Source organism: Aphelocoma coerulescens, chromosome 7, assembly GCF_041296385.1.
Source record: "Aphelocoma coerulescens isolate FSJ_1873_10779 chromosome 7, UR_Acoe_1.0, whole genome shotgun sequence".
Lineage (NCBI taxonomy): Eukaryota > Metazoa > Chordata > Aves > Passeriformes > Corvidae > Aphelocoma > Aphelocoma coerulescens.
In genome coordinates, this window is record NC_091021.1 from 21,071,855 (window position 1) to 21,092,824 (window position 20,970).

Here is a 20,970-nt window from a genome sequence, read left to right on the forward strand (position 1 = left end):
TTTTGCCAAAGCCACTTAAGTTGGCAAAGTAAAGAAGCTCTTTCACGTTCTGTACTTACAATGTTACCATTCCCTTGTCTAACAGGGCCTGTGCACAAGCTTAGAAGGCTCATTCTCTTCCTGGCACTTCCAGACTTCTGCTGGACACCCCCGTTCAAGGCTAACTCCTACCACTCTCTGCTTTTTTTTTGCCTCTCTGTAGAAAACAGGGAATAAACCACAACCTCCCTGTAAAGCACTTGGACATACTCAGCAATGGCAGCTACAGAAGCACGTGGTATTATCAAACAAAAATACATCTTCAGTAAAATTAAAAAACCCCAGGAAAATGCTCATTTCAACTACAAATGGAGCTCATAGAAAGGAGATGGTTTTGTTTAACACACACGCCTTGGGCCTATATAGCTCTGACACCACTCATTTACATTAGGGCAGGGATCAAAGTCTCAGACAAGTTTTACCTTTAACTTTAGAGAATTGAGTTTTTCCTCCCTTAGATGCTCTCTCAGCATCTCTCGGTGAAGCCTCTCCTGTTCCATGGCGAACTCTCCCAGTGTATACTGGCGTACACTGTTGTGGCGAGTTGACATTCCCAGCGTGCTTCCTCCTTGGCTGGGAACACTTGTGAAGCCTTGTCTTCTTGTGAAGTAATACACAGTAACACAGTTAAAATGGACATTTTTTGTTCTCTTCCGCTTCTCTCTCTTCAGGATTGAAGATGCTGGAACAGAGGCAGATTTCAGTGTGAATAACTTGCAGTCAGGAAGCAGATGTGTTAAGGTAAAGGGAACTACGTGAGTGACAATACCTGACTACACAGACACCTGACTACACAGACACTGCATTCCAAGGTGTGCCGTCTAAATGAGAAGATAATGTTAGAAATATTTACCACATAATGCAAACCTAGAAGCCACTACATGGTGTTACAGTCATTAACACCACCGTCTACTTCAGAAAAGAAATACTTGGCCAGGAAGGTTTTTCCTTCCCATCATGTCATAAAAATGTTTTATCCTTTTACCAACGAAGCAACCAAATCCTACCAAAAGGAACTTCTTTCACAGCGTCACCATACAGATGGTGATCCACTGACTCACACCTCTTCCAACCCCTGCCAACAAAACAAAGTTGCACAAGGCAGCAGAGATCCACAACTCTACAGCACTGGGTCACACTGATGGAAAAGATTAGTCTCTGCTACAATCTAATTTGTGATAAATTAATGTTGGAAAAACAATAAAAGCATTATTTTTAATGTTTCATACTGTCTCAGAAATTCATACCATGATCACCACTGAATGATAGAGGAATAATTTTGATCAGCCGTCAGACCCACTTTGTTTTTATTTACCTTCATCCTCTTTTCTGCTGCCATCCACTGAATATGTGTGTGTAATACAGTGTAATGTGTAGAATTTTGACAAAAAATTAAATCTAGTATTTTCTCATTATTTTCTGATTCCACTCATACCTGTGCTCAGGTTTCTTTATAAATACATGCAGTAACATACAAAACTTGTTTAGAAACAAATGCCAAATTTTAACTGTTAAATATTCTTCTTTTGGTTCTACAGACACTTAGCAACTCCTTCCCACAATACTGATCTATTGTTTCTCACTGATAATAGCTGCATGCCTTTAGAGGAAAGAAAAAAAGACACACAAACCTTAGAGAAAGATAAGAGACACTCCCTGATTGTTAAAATGAGCAGTCCAATTTATTTGATTTGTTGCAAAATAGCAAGAGGTTGTTGAGAATGAAGCTAATAAGTCATTGCTTTGCAGTTTAGAGGCAACAACTGCAGGTGTGTGCAGGTCTGAATGAGAGACCTCATTGCCAGAATTCAGGCAATAAAATTAACTGAAGTGTGCCTCTCAAGAGTGACCACCCTTGAATGGCTTGGAACCATTCTATAAAAGCAGTAAGAGCAACAAGATGTACAGCAATAATCCAGAATTCTACCATTTCTAGAGATGGGATGCACTTGGTCTTCAGGTCTGGTTTTGGAAGAGGTCTTTATTGTCACAGGTAAAACATATTTCAGCCTCTATTACTATTATTATGTTGTGAAATGTTAATCACCACAAATGTAAATCCATAAACTTCTACATGAAGTAATATTTCAAAACCCCCAGCATCATCTACCGAACTGTGTGAAAACCAAGTATATTAAAAAATAAAGCCCTGTATCCAAATTACAGTCAATGTATCCTACTGACACTACCACAGAACTCTTTGTGGCTCACTGAAACATTGAAACAGGGTTACTTTTTCTAAATACTAATAAACAGCTAAAAGTATGGTTTGCTAGGTAAATAAGAGGCACTCCAGACCTGCTGCAGGTATGTTGGATTATAAATATAAAACAGATAAATAAGATCAGGTCCTGTTACTTACATGCTCCCAGTAAATTGTGTTACAAAAAAAGCTGTAGGATGTACAAAGGGGAATCAAAAGACAAACTCTGTTAGATTAGACATGTCTAACTCACATCCAAGTTGAAGCAAACCTCGTATCAACAGAGCTTGTAAAACTGTTTATAGGAAGCCTTTAGTGAGGAAAGAGGCATATTTCATTAGCAGAGAATAGTTGACAGGGATGTATCAATTTTGCATGATATAAAATATAGTTTGAATGTGCTGTTTTTTTTCATATCTACCACAGTTTCAAAACAAAACTACCTTTAACAAAACCAATTTTTTAGCATTTGGGAGATGGGGTAATTTTCATACTGAGACATTTTCTTTCAATGTAACATAAAAGCAAATACTCCAAATCAGAACTTGCACTGCCAATATGCTCTAATAGATAAGAAAGTGCATATTTAAAAACCCCTTTTTCAGCTGAAGGAGGTATCTGCATCATTCTGGGGTGTATCCAATTTCTGATATAACAGTATCAATGTTATTTGGATCTCAACTGGATGATGCCTCTATTTCAGAACAAATACTAGCAGCTACTGAAGGGCAGGCAGCTTTTTCACCAAATAAATGAACCAGTCACAAATGAAATGAGAAATAAAACTACTGTAAAATACTCAAGGGAAGAAAAGGAAGGTTGCTCTTGAAATTTTTTTTTCATGAAGAAATCGAAGATAATTGCACCTATAAATCTCACAAGTTAGAGAATCACACAAACCTTTGAATCCTCATCTGTAAGCCTGAGTGTCTACGACACGGGGTCTGTGCTGACAGCAATCTGGTTTAGATCTTAGCTGTGGAACTCCTGACAGGGCTGCTTTACTGACAGGAATGACAAATGCTGCAATAAAAGCACTTCCATTTTTTCAAATCTGTCAATCTCTTTAGGGTAGAGATACTACTTTCATACTAATGGCTAAACATAAATAAATGACCCTTAAGTTTTATTCACACACTACACATTAGTATTAATAGTTAAATGAAGCTAAGCAGAGGAATCTGTGACCTAGTTACATCCAGATGGGGAAAAAAAAAAAAAGTCAGCTATGATAAAAACTAGATACCATGAATGAGCTTTTACACTATGTGGATTTTTGCCCATGTGTGTGCCATCAAAATTTAGAACATGAATTTCATGCACTGCCATACATTTATACCCAGAAGTTCAGTCAGCAGTCTCTCAGTAAGACTGCAGATGTCATGGGCTGTCTAAAGAACCCACTAATGCATGTCTTCAACTTCTTTATAGTGCTCATCAGTTTCAGTAATTCAATTGTCAACGCCATACCATCAAAGTTGTTTGTTTGTGGGTTTTTTTTAATATATCACTGATTAAAACTGTGTCAAAATAGAATTAAGCTGAACTTCACAAAAATGTTGACACACTGTAACCACACCATCACCAGCACTGTAAGTTCAGTACTACATTGAAGATGTGTATTGAAGACAATGTGAGAACTGACTTGCATCTGTTGTAAATACCATTAAAATTTGTGATGTTATTTATTAATGTCATAGTTCTAAGTCAGACAAATTATATGACAATCTGTGTAATTAAACATGCATGTAAACATTCAGAGCCCTCAGAATACATGGGATTACATTTTCTAAACACATCCTATCTTTCAATAGAGCTCATTGAAGGGCAGAGCTAAGGCCTCGTGAAGAACTCAATGGTCATCTCCTCAATGCTACTGTCAGGAAAGAGTTAGAATATATTCATATTTATGTGAATGTTGTTTACAAGAACAGATCTGGCAGGAACTGCAGGAGTTTACAGAATTGTATTTGATTACTCAAAAGCATAGATTAGAATGTCAGTGAGGAGACGTGAGAATTGCGACCACCTTAGTTACCAAGGACATGGAAAGAAGCAAAGTCAGCGCTGCAAAGGCACTGTGCTCTTGCTCTATTACACTTCCTAAAAATCTCTGAGCAGAGGGCTGCCTTGATGTGAGCTCAAGAATATTATTAGATATTGAATGGAGGTGCTGAACATTTTCCAACGTCAGGGACAAAGTGCTCTCTAACTGATTCAAACCGTTTGCTTCAAGCCAACCAAAACAGAACTCCCACCTTATGAAGAGTAAGGGGCATCTGTTACTTTGCATGCAGTGTACCTTACACAGTATGTTCAAATCTGCTGGAATCACTGCTAAGGACACTGCTTAACTCAAGATAGAGAAGAACACACAAAATACCTGATCTATTAGAACGCATGAATATACATCCAGGAAAATTTATTGAGATTAATCAATTAGTAAGCTCCTTTCAGAATGAGGGATATGGATTGAAGAGGCAGACAAGCCTTGCACAGTCAGTTTCTAAGCAAGAACTTGTAACCTGTAATTTTATTCATACAGTGCAAATGCCAGAGTTTTCCAGAAGGGATCTAGTAAAAGCCTCCTTGCTTGGCCAGTCTCTAAAACAGTACTTCCAAGCCATCTGCCTGTGTAACAACTCCTATCAATGGATGCCACCATCATCTGTTCTGTGCAAAAAGTATGGTACTGACTCCAGGCAGGGGCTGCTGGGCTGAGAGGTGGTTTTTTAGCAGCTACTGGACAGACACTGTCAGCAGGAACTAGAAGGTGGGGTTTGAAATGAATGCTACCACTTTGGCGGATGAGGATGCCAGAAGGAATAGAAATATTCATCATCACCTAAAACCGTCCTATGGATCCCACACAATATTCAACACATTTATACAAGTCTGATCTATTCCACAGGAGACAAATACTCCATTCTCAAGTATTTAAAAATGTAACATAATTTTTAATTCTATGTTTCAAGATTATATGGAATTATCTATTTTTGAGAGGTATGTAGGTACTGCAGAGCATAAAATATATCAGAGGGAAGGTTAAAAGTGTTAAGAACATAACTACCAGTACTACAGAACTATCTCTCAGAAAAGATTACTATATCTGAAAAAGGCCTTCAGAACAGAGTACTTTAAACAGGAGTGTCAGAAGTCCTCATCTGAAATAATATCAACTAACGAAATTTTGATTTTTGGCACTTGACATTTGAATGGCTTCATTTCTGGATTGAGCAGAGCAGAGCTCAAGTTAATATCCACATACTATCTATGGCAAAAATGGCCACTGTATGTAAACAAAATTCCTAAAGGTAAGGCCAAAATAATGAAAGGAAAGCTTTTAACAGCAAACCATTGTTTAACCCAAGCATGGTTAACCCAGCCTGGAAACCCAATGTGCCCTCTGTGCTCACCCTTTTGCTCTCCTTGTTCAGGGTGTGCCTGCACAGACACACAGGAAGATGCTTCTACTCATTTTTTCTTTGTTATTAACCTCTCTCCCTCATAATAGTTCTCTTTATCCACAGCAGTTATAATTTGTTTCATAAAATTTGACAGAATATATTTCTGTCATTTCTCTTTATGCACAATTCCTGGCTTATGCACTTCTCTGCCTATTGAACATACAAGGAAGCTCTAAGGTTTCCAAAATTTAAGCACACCTGTAGGGCAAGCCAGGGACCTGCAGAATAGCACAATGCCTAAAAGCTCCATATCAAGGTTTTGTAATACAGTAAGATCCTTTTTCAGTCACTGACTGTAATACAGACTAGAGGCAATGGATCAGCAGTCTATCAAGAAACTGAGATTTCAGTGATTTATTCATAAGGCTGCGCACAAACATCAAAAGACATAACTTTTATTAACATTATGCTTATTAAAATGGTTAAATTTAAAGTGATAACATTTTATCTACCAAGAAGTACAAGTTTTTATCTCCCGGTGGCTAACATTAATGACATGCAAGACGGTTTACCAGAAAGACTGCGTTTCCCAGATTTTTTTGTTTCAGTTTCTAGGTACTTGTTCGAGAGTATTAAAATGTATTATGAGACACAGTATGTCAAGTATGAAACAGGAGGCCCCACTAATTGACTTTTCAAAGATACTCTAAAAGTAAAACTTTAAAGTCAAAACTGAAGAAAGTATCAATGTCAAAAAAAAAAAAAAGGCAACTATGATGAAAATAACTATAGCCTTAAGAAAGAAAGCTGTTCTGCAATATAGCTTCCATTGCTGCTGTCCCTTCTCACTTAGGCTGCTGTGTCACACAAATCTCCATCCCAAAGACAATTAATGGGAGAAGGGTGAATATTATGAGTAGTGGCTTGAAAATAGAATTTCCTGTCAGATTTATCCTGCCTAAAGTATGTTGTACAAAGCATTGATCTGTGCTGGAATTCTGTCACCAAACACAGCAAGTGAGTAAATACTTTCTGGGTTTGGAGCAAGACTCAATGAAGAAGGTAAGAAAAATGAGAGCCATTCAAATCACATGAGATTAGGAACTACAGAAAGGTTTTTGTTTATCAACAGTTAATAAAAGAGAATGAAGCAATTTATATGCTGAAAACTTTAAACACATCTAGAGGAATGTATTCCTCTAGGAATAGACAAGGGTGAAGAAAGATATAGCAATACACTGATTTTTAACAAATCAGTGTAATATATTTTTAATATATTTTAATGTAACTAGAGGACTGCAGTTAGACTGTCTCCCTAGTGCTGTAGTTATATGGAAGAAACCAGAAGGTTGCCATCACCTTATTCCTACCAACAGTCTCATAACAATAAGATTTTTTGCACTTCTGTATTGCAATCAAAAAAATTCACTGTTATGTATTATTGGGAGACTGAAGAATTATGACTCTTTTCCACAGCTTATTAAAAGCCATGAATCAGCAGCTCTCTAACTTCTGAAATCATGTGCCCTTTTTTCCAACCCCATACCAGGGTATTTTCCAAGGAGTGGAGAGATCAAAGCAGAGACTCCTACTGACATCTGCACATGGGGCTCATCTGTTTACCTGCCTGCCCATCCCACTCACAGCCCCCAGTCAGGCTGGAAAGCCCCCAGCCCTGAGAGGTGCAGGGGGAAGACACTGGTGGGGAGGGAAGACACCTGCCAACACCCCCAGGCACCGCCTCCTCCACTGCTGGGATAAAGTTCTGCAGCTGCTTCTGGTGCCCCACCCTTTTTCACCTCAAGCTGTATTTTCTTCACTTCTCCCTTAAAATAAGCACCATTCACCTATTTGTGAATTTTTGGAAAATCAGAAGATACTCCCAACTCCTTCTATATTTGAAAAATTCAGGTTTTATCATACTTAGTCATCATTCATTTCTCGCGTCTTGGTACCAGATGTTATTATTGGCCCATCCGACTCCCAAATCCCATGATAAGTAATTTTCCAAAGCGGAAAATTAGTATTTCCACTAGCAGTCCAATGTATGCTTAAAAGAATGACCTAAGCTTCATATGTATGAGAATAAATTATAACTGATGAAATAGGTAAGCAAGAGCAGAAATATTGCTGTCAGACTGAAACAAAGCTTTCCTGACTTGCTTTCTCATACATCCAAGGCACTATGCAGAAGCACTGTTCATTTGCCTTTCAACATCCTCGTTTTCCAAGCTGGGCAGTGGAGCTACAGCAGCGTGAAACCTGTGGGAGCCACAGCCCTTCCTTCTGTATCTTTAGTGGCTGAAACAGAATCCAAACCTCCACCTAAGAAAAGCACCCGCTGAAGCTGTATTCATCCATCAAATGCAAAACCTGCTTCCTTATTTCATACAATCCTGATAGGAATGACATTTTAAGCTCATCATATTTTTCTAACATTTTTTACCCTGAAAACTGATAGTTCTTTGATTACAAAACTTAAATGATCTTAGTTCTGGCTGAACTCCAAGGCATAAGCGCTTTCTTCTGCTGTCTCAGCTATTCTCCTGATGTCAAAGACACATTAAAATAAATGTGAACCATATGGCTCCCCAGCAGATTACTCATACTCCTGCATCAATGAGGGCAAAGCAATTCATTGTCACCGGTGCAGAAATATCTTAGGCATGTGAAAATTTCAAAAGGCTGTAAAAAACATGTGTGAAACAGCCTTTTGGATTAAAGCTCTATATTAGACAAGAGGAAATGCTGCATTTCTTACACTCTACTGATGCCACGAAGATTTTTTGCCTTTTCTTTTATACCTGTTATACCTTTTTACAACTTCTGTACTCTTAGTGCTTTTTGCCTACATTCTTGGACTTCTTTGTCCAGCTAGGAGACTAAACATGTTAGAAGCTTTGTAGTTAGGGATCAGTGTGCCCAAGACCCCAAGGTCCTCTCCAGAACACATTCTGTAAACCAAGATAGAACCATCCAGGGGAAGGTTCCTTGGGGAGGGGGGGACTCATTCAAGCCTCTCATTGGGGAATTTTTGATAGATATGCTAATTAGTAAGACCTATAATGTTATACCAGATCTCTTGGGGGTGTGCATTGCGGTGTGCATTGAGGTGCATTCAACCTGGATGTGTGCACCTAAGGATCCTTAAAATAAACACCAAGGTAAAATCCCTTTTTCCCTTCTAACCGTGTTTGACTTGATTTTAAGACCAGGAAAAGGCATCACTACTACCCATTTGTCTGCTTTTTACCTACTCAGTGTCATATAAACCATTATAAGAAGGATCAGCACCATTCTCCACCTACTCCATGACTTTCCCATGCAGTGTTTCATCAAGTCCACCACTACAGAACAGCAAAGCCTAATCCATCCTGGTAATCCAGGTCAAAACACTGCTGACAAAAGCCAGCTTGCTTCCCAACCCTAGTAGAAAACAAAATCTAGGTAAAGGTTGTATCCAGAAATTGCTTCTACCGCTTTCTCTTGCCTCTCCTTCTATCCCACTGTCTTCCAAAAGGTATTTTCTAAGAGTTTCCATACACTCAATTTACAAGTTTCCAATCCTGAATGATAGAACACTTTTCCTACATGCTGGAAATCCACATTAAGAGGAAATGCTGTGACATAAAATATACCCTCCAAAAGAAACATGTAGGCTTGAGGACAAGGGAGGTATTTTCTAGAATAAATTTGAATCCGGAGGTCTTGAAGCGAACTGCATACTCAGTTGTAGACTAGTGGAAATTTGAGAGAAGAGGGACAATGCTGGCAAACAACAACACCTATGCAGAGCACTTCACTGGTCTATCCTTCTAGTACTTTCCTTTAGGGTAAAGCCAAAGCTAAATTCACCTCACAGGAAGAGCCGGATGGGAATGCTTGCCTAATGCTAGATTTATTTAAGTCACATTTGAAAACGTTTTTGACAATTACTAGCTTGCAGACAAGTCTGACACGAATAGAGAGGATTTTGATTTGTATTTTAAGCATTTTACCTCACTGTTAAGAGTTTTGTCTGAAATCTCATACAAATTTTTAATCGTCGGGATGCACGCTAGAAGCTGGAACTTGACCACTAAAATCTCAGTGAAAGCTTTTTGTTTACTTCCTCAGCATCCTCTACCTTCAGAATGCTTTTTTGTGACATTCACCATACTAGTCCAGTTTCTCTATTCTGCAAAGATCATCAGCCTGTGGGGAGGAGTGGAGATGGTTAAGTGCTCTCTGCCTCACCATTTCCTCTAAATGCCAGCTGTTGTTCCATAGATGATTATTCCTGACCTTGGCCCTGGCTTTGTGAGGAGCAAAGTCCTACCAGGGATCCTTGCAGGAACACCCATGCATAACAATTGCATTTGCTGAGCTCTCCTATGACACTACAGGCAATCCTTTGTCCCGTCCCACGTGTGACTTCTGTGAATGGCCATTTCATACTAATACAGCTACCCATTCAGCTGTCTGTGACCTTGCATTTGCAACATATTTTGTGTCTCTATCATGAACATCTTCCAACAAAAAAAATTTGTTTGATGTTTTCTAAGCCAACGAAAATATCGTGTAAGGCAAAAACTCTCTCTGGTTGTATTGTGTGCAAAATGCACTAATTTATAACCGAGAACTTTTTTAAAAATATAGAAACATAATTGGCTGCACAAATCATTCTAAAAACTAGTGGGAGCCTGCCTTATAACTCCGCTTTTCAATTTTTAATAATTCTCCCTACAGTAGTCCTTATTCCAAGATGAAAAGATGCTGGCATTCTGCATGAGTTTGAGCAAAGACACTGCACTACATTTCACTGAATTTATTTGCATTTCTTGCTTTTTAATGCTCAGATAAGCTGACTTATTTTAAAATCAAATACAAGAACCTCTCAACCTGTTAGCATTTTATAACATGAGTCAACAAATAGCAATAAGAACATATTCCTCATTAACAAGGAAATTCCAAGCCTGGTTGCTGGCAACATAAGTAACTGCATGATAATGCCATCAAAAAATGAATGTCTGCATTTAGCTACCCATGTTTCCCCATAGTAAACCAGCACCATCACTTCTAGCCCATTTAGATTTCTATCATTAACCAGCAATTAAACACACAGCTTAAGTTCAAAGCTCAGGCAGTGTCTTGTGCTATTGACCTTACACCAAATAAAACTTTATTTCCTTCTATGAAGATAACTCAGGAGAAGCAACACCTTCCGAAGGATTTCATACCTTCTTTCAAGTTATGCATGGCCACATAGGTAAGGCAATCTCAGTATGTTAGCAACTCTAGAAAATTCAAACAGTGCTTTACAGGGCATATTGAAGGAACTCCAATGTATTTGTGTTTTCAAATTCCTCATTATCTTTAACAGCAAAATCAAAAGATGGCAAGAGCACTTAGAGACCAAAGGCTTTTCTCAGAGCCCTCAGTGACCTGCCCCATTCCTAATGAACCTAAGGCATCCAACACTCTAAAGACAGGACCCTAATTAGTGGAATGATGGGACCTATGATTATGGCCGCAGGATAACCTCACCCATGACAGTGATAATGTTAATAGAAATAGAGAGATAACTGATGGAGGATATCAACCAGACTGTGTGATGGCACCACCTCCTGTTGGTGACGATCACCTTATCAGATAAGCTGCTGCTGGCGATCTCAAGTGATTCTGCAGGCAAGGAAGAGAACTCGTAAAGTTTCAGCTACACAACCCTGAAGTTGAAGTGGCAGAGGAAAGCAGCAGCTCCTTATGTTTCTTAAGAGATGTATGTGCAATTAATGTGCTATGGGAAGTTATTACCAGCACCAAAGTGCAAAAGACAGGACTTCACAAGGTTTCCACAGGTCTTTCAATTGCATGCGATTCTGTAACTTAAATTTTAAATCAGAAAAAAAGACCAAGCATTTAGAGGCAGGTACCTCACCAAAGCAGGGAGAATCACAGAATCATCAAATTACTAATGTTGGAAAAGACCTCCAAGATCATCAAATACAATTTTTGAGCAAATACTACCATGCCCTTTAAACCATATAATGAAATGCCATGTCTACTTGTCTTCTGAATACTTCCAGGGATGGCGACTCCTCCACTTCCCTCAGGAGCCTGTTCCAATGCTTAACTACTCTTTCAGTGAAACAATTTTTCCTAATATCCAACCTAAACCTCTCTGGCACACTTTGAGGTCACTTCCCCTTGCGTGTGAGAAGACTGACCCCCCACCTTGCCACAACCTTTCATGGAGTTGTAGAGAGCAGTAATGTCTCCCTGAGCCTCCTTTTCTCCACTTAACACCCCCAGCTCCCTCAGCCGCTCCTCATAGGATTTATGTTCCAGACCCTTTACCAGCTTCATTACCCTTCCCTGGAAGGGCACATATTCCCCCACACCTGAGCTGGAATGTGGAACCCAGTGTTCCTCAGTGCACACAACATGGGAATGGTCAGGGTGTTGAACTGGCATCCTGAACAGCAGTTCCAGGTTTTTCAGCTTGCTGGGGGGCAGATGAAACACAGCAGTGGGGTGCCAGAACTGAACAGTGCAATTTAAAGGAGCTCAAATGGCATTGTGAGCGCTCCAGCCCTGTATTCCATGTATTCCTAAGTCCTGACTAATATTGTACATACACGCTTGGACTGCTACTTGAAGATGAACATCCTTCTTTCTGATATGAAGGCAGGGCTGTGAAATGGGACAGCTGTGTGGACTAGCTAGTAATATGCTTTGGCATCCATTAAAGTAAATCTGCAATGACTAATGACCTGCTGAATCAAACTGAAATTGCTTCAATAGACTAAGAAAGGTAAGTAAAAAACACAACAGGGATTATATCTGCCAGCAGTAATGAAGGCACTCCATCACCATTTGCTAAGAGATTTAAAAATGTGCACATCTGTAAAAATACACACACCTAATCAAGAAAATGCTAATGGTAAAATTGTCTATTCTGTATGGACTTTAATTTTTATTTACTGACTCAGATGCCTGCAACTTAGGCTGAGGATTTATTCCATTCCTGTTGTTGCTGTCTTTATTTGTTTAAATGGATATATTGTTAAAGAAACTCTGTACTTATCCCAGTGTAATAGTCACAAGCAACAGCACTTAGGGCCATCTCAGTCATGTGTTTTCTGCCATCACACTACAGGATTAATTGCTGAGAACAAAGTTATCTTCTGGTAGCTCTGCCCCACCTGAATGATCCACAGCCCCTGTGTCCGGCAGGTTAAACTGACTTTAATGGAGCAGGATCCTTGCTAGGCTCCTGTTTATCTGATCCAATACATATGGTTTCAAGGGTTGTGTAAATACAGGGATGCATCAGCTTCGATAGATGGGTTTATATGCAAACTGCCTGCTTGCTAAAGTGCTGAAGGGGTTTAGTTACAAGCAATTTAGAACTATCTCTTTGGCAGGTCAATTAGAAAGAAAGAATAAGATGTAGAGGACCATGTTAGGATTTTTTTTTTTTAAATTCTCAACTTAAGAATTAATATATAGACCTTGATGTTGACTACACGTCACACAACCTTCTCCCTCTTTTCCAGTCAGTAAAAGAGAGTTTATAGTGAACTTAGTATTCACCTATATGAAAACAGACCAGAAAAAAGACAGTACACAGGACCTAACAGTGTCTCACTAAATAGAACAGAAAATGGTGAAACATATCAGGATATAGCTTAGTAAGATAACCTCCATCAAGGAGGTATTCAGGCATGTACCAGAGGCAAGGAATCTTGCCAGCCTTTTTTCAGCACTGGCTCTTTTCAGTCTGCTCACTGAAAAAGTCTCACAGACCTCATCCTTAAAAATATAGATTCAAATATTCAACTTAGAAAAGGTCTTGTCCTTTGCCTTTTATTATGGAAGATGAATGAGTTTAAAGCACGAACAAAATACCTTCCAATGTACACTGTTAAGAGTTTTGTTAATATACTTTACATGTGCATATAATTTTCAGGTGAGTATCACTTAGTAGCTCTTAAGTAATACTGGGGTTCTGTATTTGATTTCCTGGAATTTAGGCTGGTGCATCTATATTAAAGACAACACTTTTTAAAAAATAGTATCAATGCACACACAAACTATTTGCTCTTTTTATTTCTGTATCACCAACAGATATAAACATATGTAAAAAATGTAATATGTACAAAATTAAAAAAAATGTAGTATGTACAATTTCTGTATCTGTGAGTACTCACACAGATAAACACTTATTACTCTGGCCACAAATATCTCAGTTAGATAAATCATTAATCATAACACTGAATACTGTAACTTCTCTTACAGAAAGGGAAGTTTCTTTAAACTAAATTATTTACTACATCAACTACAATTAAAGCTTATTGTTATATACATGTACTACAACTTCCAAGTTTCTCCCCTGAATCATTCCATTTCACTGTATCATCTGTGTATTCACAATAAAATTATGGTCTTCTGTGTGGGTGGGAACAACTGTTTCATGTAAAAAGCCTGTTTTCAGTCTATGATGAATGATCAACTAACTTCTTCAACAGATGCAAATGTTCAAGTACCAGCATGCAGATAATATTGTCACCAAGACATTTCTAAATACTACCAAAGAGGTTTACTGGGTCACTTACTCCTTTGTGGCATTTCAATAAAATAGGTCCCTGACTAGAGCTGCATCTTAAATATCATATAGCACCTCAAGAGTGTCCGTGTAAACCCATTTGAAAAGTTATGCCTCTCCCTCCTGTGCACAGCAACATTCCCTGATAGAGCAAAGAGGATTCAGACCTTCGTACCCAAAGGGATTCGGACCTTCACTGCCCACTCAAGATGAACAGCAGCATTTGGTAGACAAGTCAGTTATAAGGACATTTGTATCACATGCTACAAACAGGATCTCTAGGCACAATCTAAACCACTCAGTTACATGGACCACATTCTGTATGGGCAGTAACGAGGAGCCTCACCTACTCCTTGGCTCACAGCTTTAAGCAATAACTCCGTACGGGAGATCTAACTGCAAAAGAGTTGAAGGAGGCAAACCCCTGCTTGTTAGAATATGCAGTTCACTACTAATAAACAATATAACCACCTAAAACAAGTATCATAAACTGCAAATATAAACTGTAAATTTATCACTCCCAGAAATATATGCTGCAAACATAGCTTTGCTAACTTAAGACCAAATTCTTATTTGTAAACAAAACCATTCTGAGGGACAGAGATATCCTCTGCTACCTGAAAAAGAGAAACTACTGAAATAATGTGTACCACACACAACATTCATCAGTTTCAAATAAAAGAAAGCTTATACTGTTTTTAGAGAAGAACTCTCACCAATACTGTATTACAGAGAGCTGACAGCTGCAGTACATTTAGCTAAGGAAAATAAACAAACTGAGCTAAAGCACTTTCCCTACAGTACCTGTTTGAAATGTTTTGAACACAACTCCCAGCTTCAACTACAAACAACTACATAATTCAAATAGCAAATAGGTAGGAGCTTCCCAGAGACTTCAAACTTTTACAATAACAAATAGCCAAACAGGCAAGAAGTCAAAAGAATGTAAGTTTATTTTACTAAATAACTTTGAGCAAGTCACACACTGAACATCCCAGAGAGTCTGTTTCATGATCCGTTCAATTGAAAATCATCATGCTTATCTAACCACAAAATTTATTTTATTTTGAGAAACAGGAATAATTCTTTAGGTACATAGAGCTAATACTTACGGGTAAAATGATTAGAAGTGGATGGATTGACACTATCACCACTGTCAGCACTTTCACTGCTAGAAATGTCATCATCTGATTCCCGCACGGAGGAGCAAGGTGAGGAGCCATCAACTTCTTCAAACTTCCGCTTTAAAATTCCACTCATTGCTGCAATGCTGTCACATGTACCTGTAACAGGAACAGAGGCAATGAGGCACTGAAACATCCAGCTGCAGAATATGCAATCATAACCTCCAAAGTAATTTTCACTTCAAAAAGCAGTAAATTGCCACTTCTAGTCTTGAATAATCATTTAATATGAAATTACACATGACTAATTAGGAGAGAGTGAAGCCCCAGAGAAGAAAAAAAAATCTTAAGTCCTACTCTAACTTCACATGTATGGAGATGGTTATTTCACTAGAATAATGTGTAACAGATTGCTTTCAGAGAGTATTTTTCCCACAATGTCAACAGCATCCCTGTCTTCTGGTTATGTTGTGAAGTTTCAAACAAAGAAAAAAATGACTGACTTGGTCCCTCCCTTGGCTGCCACAGGAGGAAGGAATGTTCACAATGAGGGACGAAATTAAGTATGAAGAAATCATCCTAAACACTACAGTTCCCATTGCTAAATATATGTGACATAACCAGTATTCACATCACCCTTTAAGAATTCCATTTGATAATTCCAATATTACAAACAGATAGAAGACAGTGAAGACACAAAGACCACATACTAATTTGTGCTCAATAAATACCTGGATTTCAGAAGTTACCCACACCAGTTAGAGACACCAACTGCCTCCCAAACGTTCTCCTTTCCCAGTTACTGCAGTTTATGAAAGGCAAGTACCCCTCAATTAACCTGATCTCCTCCTATGACAAGGTGACCTGCCTAGTGGTTGAGGCAAAGGCTGTGCATGTTGTCTACCTGGATTTTACTAAAGCCTTTGACAATGTTTCCTGCAGCATCCTCATGGAGAAACTGGCTGCTTACATCTTGGGTAGGTGTAAAAACTGGCTGGCTGGATGGCCCAGAGAGTGGTGGGGAATGGAATTAAATCCAGCTGGTGGCTGGTCACTAGTGGTGTTTCCCAGGGCTCAGATGAGGCCAGTCCTGTTTAAGTATCTTAATCAGTGATCTGGACAAGGGGATCAAGTGTCACCTCAGTTACTCTGCAGATGACACTAAGTTGGACATGAGTCCAAAGAAGGGCAATGAAGCTGGTGAAGGTCTAAAAAGTGACTCATATGAGGAGCAGCTGAGAGAGCTGGGGTGTTCAGTCTGGAGGAAAGGGAAGGACCTCATCACTCTCTAAAACTTCCTGAAAGGACTTTTTATTCAGGTGGGGGCTGGCCTCTTCTTCCAGGTAACAAGTGACAGGACAAGAGGAAATGGCCTCAAGCTATGCCAGGGGAGGTTTAGATTGGATATTGGGAAAGGTTTCTTCAATGAAAGGGTGGTCAAGCATGGGAATGACCTGCCCAGGGAAGTCACCCCAGAAACACCATTCCTGGAGGTATTTAAAAGACATGTATATGTGGCACCTGGGGACACGGTTTAGTGGTGGACTTGTCAGGTCAGGTTAATGGTTGGAACTCAATGATCTCCAAGGTCTTTTCCAACCTTTATTATTCTGTGATACCAAAATTAAGAAATGAAATGCCTACTATGTTCCTGAGGTTGAGCAGAATATTGTAAAGCTAAGTATTCAAGCAGAAATTGAGCAGCATGTCCTGGTTCTGGCCAGGACAGGGTTAATTTTCACGGTAGCCTGGAGGGGGCATGGCCAGGACACCGAGTTATTCTATACCACCTCACATCATTACTGGGGGCAGGGGGAAGGGAGTCTTTCTAGGGAGCAGAGGTTCCTAATGGCTCCAATTCCAAGCTGCGGGAAGCAGTGGGGTAGTGTGGCAGAGGGAGCAGTTGAGTGTTGTCTGTTGTGGGTTTCCACAGTGAGCACTAACATTTCTTTCCTTGTACCCTCTGTCATTAACATTGTTGCCTTAACTGTTCCTTTTCTTATCTCATTGCCATCTCCAGCAAATTGTTCTTATCTCAACCCATGATCTTCACCTTTGTGCCCCCAGTTCTCCTCTCCAGCCCACTGCAGCGGAGAGGGAGAGTGTGGAAGCGAGTGAGTGGCAGCATGGTTTGGAGAGTTTCTGTGGGAGCACTAAACTGGGGAGTACCCCTCCTACACCATGACACAGCAGAGGTGGAAGTATTGCAGGCAATTAACTAACTGAGGAGAGATCAAGAGCAGCTGGAGCCTGCCCAGGGGACACACAGCTGCCACCATCCCACCTGCAGCACTGCAAAGAGAAACACTCCTACCACTTATCCAGGCAAAAAGTTTGTCTGGGATTGATGACGCACTATACTTGCCGGGGACACGAAACCCAGCACTACAACCTTGACACAGGGCTCTGCCAAATCCCACTGAAAGCAAGAAAAATAAAAAATTTACATTGCTCACGAAAAAGAAATCTCAGAAATTTTAAAATCTCTACAGCTACCTTTAGGACTCATTAATTCTGAACCAGCCATATTCTGCTCATTCCGGGAAGCTGAACTAGATACTCTCCAGAACTCCCTTCCAACCAACATTTCTATGGCTCTATGTTTAAAACCCTAGTATATCTGTGAGGAAGCTTGCATAAGCTGGGCTAAATGGCTACTAAAGAAGACAAGGTTACGGCAGAGATTCCAGCACTGGCCAAAACATTTAACAATTAGCACATTTCAGGGTTTTGGCTCAGGCCACTTTCCGCTCTCCTGGATAAACGCAGGATGAAGCAGGTGCCAGAACCATTCCCAGCAGGCAGGCTAGAGGAGGGCACCTGGGTTTTGGCAGAGGCCTGACAGCTTAGCCATTGTGGACAAGAGCTGTATCCTGCCACTTGGCAGCAGAAGCCACAGAATGCTGTCCCCAGCACACATCTTTCTTATCTTTTTTTTCAGTTAGTTCAGAGGCAGTCTCAGGGATGTAGCCTCTATGCTCTGACCCTGTAAGCACAGCACTTCAGCAGGTTCTCTGCTTTCTTTGCTCACACTTGGTCTCATACTAAGTAGTTTCAATGCCTCCTATGCATTCTATAGCTCCCCTCAAGCCCCAACACCAGTTTCTTTCCTCTAAAAAACAAATGACAGTGTGAAGGGATTTGCAACCTTTTGGCCTGGTATGAAGTTGCAACAGGATAAAGGTGGGTATATGAGGATGAGAACTAACAAAAAAAAGAAAAAAAAGGAAAAAGAAAGAAAGAAAAAGTAGGACTCACCAGTTTCCAGAGTCTGTAAGACTAATTCAAAATCATAATTCAGCAGACACTGAAGTCTATCTATATTAAATTCAGGGGTTGAGGTGGCAAGAACCCGGTGGTTTCTTCCCAGTGCAACAGAAATTTAATTCTAATTACTTGTTTTGCTTTGCTGACAAAGCATTTTACCTTGCCTGCCAGCTCCTAAGCACAGTGGGAGTGAGTTATGAGCAGGTTTAAACTTATCTTTGTAAGTCAAAACTAGAAATTGCATTTACATTATACAACATTTTTATGATACTATTTAATTATGAGGACTAGAACAAAAATTTTATAATAAGGGAGTTTATTCACTTCTTAAGAATCAAAAGCTCTAAGAAGAACACATGCAATTTAACAAGTTTAATATACTGTCTCCAGCAGTAGTCACTATTTAATGCTTCAATGGAACGCAATGGGAAGCAAAATCCAGCCAAAACCACTGCAGGTACACAGCTCTGCTTTCTCATCCTTGCAGTCAATTTCCCCTAAGCACAAGACTGAAAAGTTGCTGTATGACAGTGCCCAGCCTCACAGAAATTCACTTGACTTGGTCTCCTGAGGGAACAAGTTTCTTACTAGTTTTCTGTGAGAAGAAAAAACCACAACAAAACACATCTTCTGAAACTATAGCCACACCCCCTTCAAAATGACAGCAGTTTCAATCTCTACAATGCTTTGGACAGTAAACAGCAGCAGAAAGGCACCAGTGTTAGAAGCACGCTTTACTAGATAGAACTAGATAGTACCCCCCACAAAGTGGAAACAGCTGAAGAGAAGTCACTGACATCTTGTAGCTGTATTACAGTGACATTTCCATTTCAGCAGTGATTACATTACATGGGAGGCAGAGTGCATCTGCTGATGCTGTACAGAATTAGGAAATGCCTTTATACCTGAGGGATGTACAGGGAGGGAATGGCAATGGAGACACAAATGGAACTGCAGCATTAAGTTCCACATCCCAAAGCTGGGGGTTTTGTCTGATGGCTGCAGTTGCTGGAAAGCACCTTGCAGGTGCCTGCCCACACTCTCAATCTCACAGCTGTACAACCCTTAACAGCCTGACTCTGGGGAGCTCCCCAAAGCCACACAGCCTCTTGCTGATACTCCACTTTTAATGTGGGAACTTAAAGTGTTCATCAGCAAGAACAAGGAAGAGAACATGAGTGAGAAACCGTGCAGGCCTGGAAACACTTGCACACTTGTTTACAATTCAGATTCTTCCCAATTCTGAGTTAATAATCCCCAGAACAGGATGCAGGTTCCCATCAGAAGGTAGAGCTCCTGAGAATAACGTAGGGGGAGCACTGGTCCCCAATACAGCCAACATGTGCCTGCTCTGGGAACTGGTGCCATATTTCCTAGGGCTAGAAAACAAGAACAGAGGGAACGATGTGCCATCTCAACAGGTACACTTTGGCACCTCACAGTTACACCTGCTCAGTCTGCCCCCTGCAAGGGCACAGGGATGTACAAATGGCTGATTACTGCTTGTTGATTGAGCAACAGCTGCTTCCAGTGGAGCAACCAGTACCTTTGAAAGTACTCCAACATCCTTGTCTTTGGTCAAAACCCTTTTCCTAGAAGGCCCCTCGGACCAAAACCCCTTTCCTAAAAGGCTCTGCCAATCTGTCACCAAACTGTCTTCTTCAAAGGCATGTGAGCTTTTCCAGGGTCTCACTTTCAAGTTCCCCTAGCATAAAGGCATTTCTGTACATACCCAAAATTACAGAGATTTGAGACATCTGAATAAGTTCCTGTTGAGGTCTCCCTGGGAACCTGGGAAGAACTTTGTGTTCTTCCAAGTAGGGTGTCCAAGAACAAAAGGAAAATCTATTATGAGTGCAAACCATGTTGAGAAGGAAAAGGGACAGAAAGGCTGGGCTAGGCCCAAAGCCATGAGCAATTGTTTATGTACCCAAAGGCTGGTAAATACAGTACAGCACTTGGCTGCTACCTGTGCCCAACCTCTTTGGACTATGAATCTTGGCATTATTTTCTACATAGTGAAATGGTCTCCACTTAAACAAAGGACTAGGATGCTCTCCACTAAGCTATACCTTAGAGGCAGCAGGTACTGAACAACAGATTCAGCTCTCCAGCACCTGGGTGAGTTTCTTAGCCGTTCCATTGTGCAAATTAAGAGACACATTCAGCAGCAAGAATGTGTACAAGATCTGTACAAGAAAGATGTTTTGAGAGGAAGAGAGGAAGAGACCTATGCTCTGCTCTTGCAAGGGAAGGTCTATGTACCTGCCCTCAGGAGCAAGCACTGGACTGTGACTTGCAGAGCACAGGGAACTCCAAGAGCATGAGCTGTGGATCCATGCT

At 40.1% G+C, this 20,970-nt stretch overlaps 1 protein-coding gene across 5 annotated transcripts in view; it reads right to left on the minus strand.

Moving 5' to 3' along the window:
• CSRNP3 (cysteine and serine rich nuclear protein 3) overlaps positions 1–20,970 on the minus strand; it is a 108,016-nt gene that overhangs the window by 18,023 nt on the left and 69,023 nt on the right. For 4 of the 5 annotated variants that reach the window (XM_069020784.1, XM_069020781.1, XM_069020780.1 and 1 more), the window contains 2 exons: positions 15,349–15,519; positions 462–721 (listed from right to left, as the gene is read on the minus strand). In XM_069020784.1, coding sequence (XP_068876885.1) covers positions 462–721; positions 15,349–15,519 — 431 coding nt within the window. Of the gene's footprint in view, positions 1–461; positions 722–15,348; positions 15,520–16,264; positions 16,406–20,970 lie in introns of those variants that run through there. The other variant, XM_069020783.1, reaches the window with a different exon arrangement.